Genomic DNA, 6,963 nt, shown 5'->3' with positions numbered 1-6,963 from the left:
CTGATCGCAAGTTCACTCAAGACAAGAAATCAGCTCATGTTGTAACTACTGAAACTGAAGGAGGAACATCTGGGTATGGTAATTCCTTACCATTTGTTCTTTCAGTCTGTAATTCACCTGAGTGGTGGATGGACAGTGGTGCAAACATTCATGTGTGTGCTGATGCCTCTATGTTCACTTCCTACCAGGTCGGGAGGTCTGGAGCCTTGTTAATGGGAAATGGGTCGCGTGCTCATGTTCTTGGTGTTGGTACGGTCATTCTGAAGTTTACTTCGGGAAAGACGGTGCCATTGAAGAGCGTGCAGCATGTGCCCTCTATCAAGAAGAATCTCGTTAGCGCTTCTATGCTATGTCGAGATGGATATAAAATTGTTCTTGAGTCTAATAAATGTGTTGTGTCGAAACATGGTACCTTTGTTGGTAAAGGATATGATTGCGGAGGCTTGTTCCGCTTATCACTGCATGATGTGTGTAATAAACTGGTGAATTTTGTTAATTTTTCTGATGAGTCAGATTTATGGCATTCACGGTTTTGTCATGCAAGCTTTGGCTGTCTTATGCGGTTAGCAAATATAAATTTAATTCCTAAATTTAACTTGGTCAAAAAGTTTAAGTGCCATGTGTGTGTTGAATCAAAACAACCCCGCAAGCCTCACAAGGCTGCTGAGGCGAGGAGTTTGGCACCTCTAGAACTTGTTCATTCTGATCTGTGCGAGATGAATGGAATTTTGACCAAAGGTGGTAAAAGATACTTTCTCACTTTTATAGATGACTCCACTAGATTTTGCTATGTGTATCTCTTAAAAACAAAAGATGAAGCGTTCAATTATTTTAAGGCCTATAAAGCTGAAGTTGAGAACCAACTTTAGAGGAAAATAAAACGGTTAAGGTCTGATCGAGGTGGAGAATATTTCTCTAATGTGTTCGATGAATTCTGCGTGGAACATGGTATTATTCATGAGAGGACACCGCCATTCTCACCACAATCCAATGGGATTGCTGAAAGGAAAAACCGCACTCTAACAGATTTGGTGAATGCCATGTTGAGTACAGCGGGATTATCCAAGGCATGGTGGGGTGAGGCGATTTTGACAGCATGTCATGTCCTGAATAGAGTTCCAACAAAGAACAAAGAGATCACACCATTCGAGGAATGGGAAAAGAGAAGATTAAATCTCTCATATTTGCGCACTTGGGGTTGCTTGGCTAAAGTGAATGTGCCAATCAACAAAAAGCGAAAACTTGGGCCTAAAACTGTTGACTGTATATTCCTTGGATACTCTTTTCACAGCACTGGGTATAGGTTCTTAATTATAAAATCTGATGTGCCTGATATGTATGTTGATACTATCATGGAATCAAGAGACGCAACATTTTTTGAGAATGAGTTTCCCATGAAGAATACACCTAGTGATATAAGTCATGAGACTATAATTCCCCATGAGCACGAACTGTCGATTCCTATAGATCATGCTGAGGATTCTCACGTGCACATCCCTGAGGAGGATGACACTATAGTCACTCGAAAGAGCAAGAGACAGAGGGTTGCAAAATCCTTTGGTAATGACTTTATAGTGTACCTTATGGAAGACACACCAACTACCATTAGTGAGGCATATTCCTCTCCTGATGCTGACTTATGGAAGGAAGCAGTAAGGAGTGAGATGGAATCTATTATGTCTAATGGAACTTGGGAGGTCGTGGACCGTCCTTATGGTTGTCAACCTATAGGTTGCAAATGGATATTCAAGAAAAAGCTTAGGCCTGATGGTACAATTGAGAGGTACAAGGCAAGGCTTGTGGCCAAAGGATATACCCAAAAGGAGGGTGAAGATTTCTTTGACACCTACTCGTCAGTGGCTCGATTGACTACAATTCGCACATTAATAGCTGTGGCAGCCTCTTATGGTCTTATCATTCATCAGATGGATGTTAAGACAGCTTTCCTAAATGGAGAGTTGGATGAGGAGATCTATATGGATCAGCCAGAAGGGTTCATTGCGGATGGTCAAGAGAACAAGGTGTGCAGGTTGATAAAATCATTGTATGGCCTAAAACAAGCACCTAAGCAATGGCATGAAAAGTTTGATAATACTCTTACAGCAGCTGGCTTTGTTGTAAATGAATCTGACACGTGTGTATACTATCGGTATGGTGGGGGTGAGTCTGTTATGCTGTGCCTTTATGTTGATGACATTTTGATCTTTGGATCAAATCTCAATGTGATTGAGGAAGTTAAAAATCTTCTATCGAGCAATTTCGAGATGAAAGATTTGGGAGAGGCTGATGTCATTCTAAACATCAAGCTTGTTAGAGAAGCTGATGGTGGGGTAACTTTGTTACAATCCCATTATGTGGAAAAGGTATTGAGTCGCTTTGGTTTTAGTGACTGTGATCCTGCTCCAACACCTTATGACCCCAGTGTGCTATTAAGAAAGAATCGGAGAATAGCAAGGGATCAATTGACATACTCCCAGATCATTGGCTCGCTCATGTACCTTGCAAGTGCAACAAGGCCAGACATCTCTTATGCTGTGAGTAAGCTAAGTCGGTTTGTGTCGAAACCAGGAGATGATCACTGGCGTGCTCTTGAGAGAGTGTTGCGGTATTTGAAAGGTACTATGACATACGGTATTCATTATACCGGAAACCCAAAAGTGCTGGAAGGCTATTGTGATGCCAACTGGATTTCTGATGCTGATGAGCTTTATGCCACAAGCGGATATGTGTTTCTGTTTGGAGGTGGCGCTGTTTCCTGGAAGTCTTGCAAGCAGACTATCTTAACGAAGTCTACAATGGAAGCAGAACTCGCAGCATTAGACACTGCTGGGGCTGAGGCCGAGTGGCTTCGTGATTTCCTATTGGACTTACCGGTAGTTGAAAAACCGATACCGGCTATTTCCATGAACTGTGACAACCAAACGGTGATTACAAAGGTTAACAGTTCTAGGAATAACATGAAGTCTACAAGGCATGTTAAGAGGAGATTGAAATCTGTCAGAAAGTTGAAAAACTCCGGAGTTATAACTGTGGATTATGTCCACACATCAAATAATCTGGCAGATCAATTCACTAAGGGTCTATCACGCAATGTGATAGAAAGTGCATCGAGGGAAATGGGTATGAGACCCATGTGAGATCTACTCTAGTGGTAACCTGCTCTATGTGATCGGAGATCCCGTGAAGTAGAGTGGAGAAACAAGCTAGGAGTAGATTGTGAGGAAAGATCCCTTCTTTAACTCATTTCTGATGCACATCTTTCCTATCTGTAAGGCAGGATGGTTTTTACCTTAATGTATTCCAAGAGTCTTATAAAGGTGAGATGTTGTCCTACAGAACATCTTCTGAGGAATACACCTATATGAGTCAGACTGCTAGTCACAGTCTATGGGATTTGGGTAATCCCTAAATACTCATGAAAGGCACTGAAGTGTGACTTATATGCTTCTAAACAGCGGGAATACCCTTTTGCAGCCTAGTATCAGCAAAGGATTTGAGTGAATCTTATTTCGCACAAAACTGTCAATTCAAGGCTTAGTCCATTGTTCAGTTGTGAATGAGTGAAACTCTTATTCTAGATGGATGTTCAACTTAACAGTCTCCATCGAAACACTGGTATATCAAAGGATTGTGATTCTGATACTTCATCATTACAAACCCTAGAGTTTGGTGGGGATTGTTGGATCTTTTATGGGCTTGGCCCATTTATTGAATAAACTCTATGGTGTGTAATGGTGGAGAATACCAATAGTACCACATTGGAAGTCCAAGGGTCTTTTGCCTTGACTTATATGGTGGGATTTATTCCACTTAACTTGAGAAGTCAAGAAATGGACAAGGGCGTGCCACACGCGCGCGCGCGCGCCGCCGCCGCCGCCGGGCCGGGCCGGGCCGGGCCGGGCGTGGCGTGGCGAGGCGTGGCGAGGCGTGGCGAGGCAGGCAGGCAGGCAGGCGAGCGGGCGTGGTGTGGTTGTGTTAATTTTTAGCACTCACTAACCGCGTACGTTAGCCGAGTGACTCTGTCTCTTCGTCTGCCGAGTGACCCTGTCTCTTCGTCAGTCAGCCGAGTGACCCTTCTCCTTCAGCTGCCGACTTATGGCGTGACTCGGCAAGAGCTGGCCGACTCATGGCATAACTCGGCTAGAGCTGGCCGACTCTTGGCGTGACTCGGCGACCTTTCTCCTTCAGCTTCCCTCTGCGAGAGGTTAAATAGAGGAGCACCCCTGTCACTCGGTACACGCGAGAAACACTTCCAGTCTCACAATCCAGCCGCCGAGTGAGGGTATTTCCATCTCGTGACTCTGCGCGCACAGAGAAGCGAGAGGGCAGGTGCCTCCGAAGCCGGTGCCGTTTGAGACCTTGCACGGGGGATCGGCAATTAGGTTTTTGGGGAGCGTCTTCGCGACTGCCCAACATCTGTCTTCATCGCTGGTTCTTGGCGTCTTCAACTCGATCGGATGACAAGAGAAGTTGGACAAGGATCAGGATCCTCGGAGCGCATGGGAGGGTATGATCAATTCAGTTCATTACAGTTTTATATTCTGCATATTATATATGTCGTATGTAGCTTTGCTCTATCATATTATAATATGTTATATCTGTCTGTCTTAATCTTACAGTCATCCTGTTTATATTGTTATCTGTTTATTTCCAGTTGTTCCGCAATAAACCATGAACCATGCGTATATACTTATTTTATTTATATGATTTACATGCTTCATATGCTTGGTGTTCTCATGATCCATATTGTTATGGATATTTTTGAGATCACGATTGCTATGGTTAATTATTTATTATATGTCATCATCATAATGTTAATTTATGGAATTAAAATAATTCGAAAAATGCCTATATTTCTAACAAGTAATACAGTCGGCACAATGTGCGCATCCCTACCTGATTAGAGATTCACGGATGCAAACTAGACCATTTTTCAGCACAGGCAAAGGTGAGTGAAAGCGCCGGTAAACCAATGAATTTATCGAAACCACATAGAAGACACCGAGGCTAAACATGACAACCATATAGAAACAAAGACAGAAAAACCCATAAGCATGGTTCGTAACTTTCGTAAGCGAAAAACCTGCGTGGCCAGAGCACTGAGCAGAGCATTGACGACATAGAACACACAGAACTACGACGCTCGAACGGGCAGCTCACCTACGAACGTTGCACACGAAAAAAGCAACACAGGTTCCAGACTACCGCATCCGCAGCAGAAGAGCAGGCGAACAATCGGTGAGCAGATCGGAGCAGAGAAATTATACGTTGGCTAGCCCTATACACTGGAGGGGGCTTGCCGATGGATTCCAGAGGGAACAGGAGCCCCTCGCAGCTAGGCCCTCAGGCACGACGACCGAGCACTGTGAGAAGACCGGTCGCAGATTTTTTGGAGAGGGAAGAGGAGGGGATTCCACATGGCCGGAGGCGGAGGGAGCAGATGGGTGAGGGGCGAGACGTAAGCACGACGAGTTTGGCGACCGCCGCAGCATGACTGCACGGCTGCGCCGACGTCAGCGCACAGCACGGCAGCCCGCAGGAGAGAACCTGCCCTTGCACGGCAGCACCGCGCGAGGATGGGCCGCGCCACGACCCTGCGGTGAGTGCTCTGCTTAACGGCCAAAAACCGCTTGGAACAGGAGCTCGGACTCGGACACGAACACGGACACCGCGTGGAACAGGAGATCGGGCTCGGACACGGACACTCTGAACGATGCAATCCCGTTTGCCTTGGTAATATATATTTCTTGCGCAATGCCGTTCGGTTCGGCAGTCTCTACAAATTTCGTGCTCAACAGCATTCTCTAACAGTCTCTCTATAACTTTATTAGATTTCTTTTTTACATCAAGATGTTGGAATACCAAAACGTTGTTGGGGGACGACTGAAGCTGAAGGGTAAAGCGCTGGACGTGAAGTATGGTGGTGTAATGAAAAAGAAGAAGAAGTACCAGCGTGAGGAGTCATCTCAGACTGAATCTGATAAGAATGGAGACGAAAGGAACCCACATTCTGACTATGACCATCTCACACCAGCAGAGCGCCGCTACATGGAACAGAAGCAGAAGATCGACATGAAGAAGATGACCAAAGTCGCAAACAAGTCGTACAAGGACCGCATGCAGGACTTCAACCAGTACCTGGCTAACCTCAGCGAGCACTATGACATCCCCAAAGTTGGTCCTGGCTAACCTGGCTGTGTTACGCACAAACAATTGTATGCTGTGTGGGTCTATCTACTTTTCTGTTAGCATATTATGTATCGTTTTACATATATTGTAAAACGACTTGTTGCCACCAGTAGATAATATTTATTGTCAAAAGCTTGTTCCATGTATTCTGATCACGTGTTTAAGCCTTTTTTGTTGCCCCTTTTAGTTGCATTCATTTTATTCAAAATGTGATCCGCTTTTGATATTTCTAGGGAACTTATTTTCTTTCAATACAGTGGCAGAGCTTAACAACAGATTATGCCCAAATTTTTCCAAGTCAACATGGCCTTCAATTTAGGAAGTGGGAAATAAGGGTGGGATCATTTGATTCCATGTTTGGATAATTGAATTGAAGATAGGGATAGATAAATAAAGACTACACCCATCTCATGCCCCCTCCTTTTGTCTCAACCCATTTTTATTTCCCTATCCAATCCCCATCCAAACGTTCACATACAAATTATCCACTAGGCTAGAGTACTTAAAAAGTAGAAAGTACAACTTCTGATGCAACAAGAAGTTGGCTAAATCGAGGCCCACCTGAAGCATTCAGAACCAAATCGAATTGATTGATGTTTGATGCAAAGAACTATTATTGAGTTTGTATATATTATTTCCATTTTCTCTGAATCGGAACAAGCGCTCATGGACTTGAGAACCAGTTGGAAATCCTTGCCCACCTAGCCTAACTTGGCTAAACTATCGAGCCGACTTTGCTAATTGGGCGTGATAAGCAGCAATACATCATAATTT

General features: G+C 44.3%; 1 protein-coding gene across 1 annotated transcript; it reads left to right on the top strand.

The window, feature by feature from the left end:
• Window positions 1–4,828: 4,828 nt before the first annotated feature.
• Window positions 4,829–6,716, top strand: LOC103654037 (protein FAM32A). The gene has a single exon (XM_020551902.1). It carries the CDS (start codon window positions 5,851–5,853, stop codon window positions 6,187–6,189), a length of 339 nt encoding a protein of 112 aa, XP_020407491.1. The 5' UTR covers window positions 4,829–5,850; the 3' UTR covers window positions 6,190–6,716.
• The last annotated feature ends 247 nt before the right edge of the window (window positions 6,717–6,963 follow it).

The sequence above is a fragment of the Zea mays genome, chromosome 4, assembly GCF_902167145.1.
Source record: "Zea mays cultivar B73 chromosome 4, Zm-B73-REFERENCE-NAM-5.0, whole genome shotgun sequence".
NCBI lineage: Eukaryota > Viridiplantae > Streptophyta > Magnoliopsida > Poales > Poaceae > Zea > Zea mays.
The sequence above is the reverse complement of the archived record's forward strand: the minus strand, read 5'-3'. Positions and strand labels throughout refer to the sequence as shown.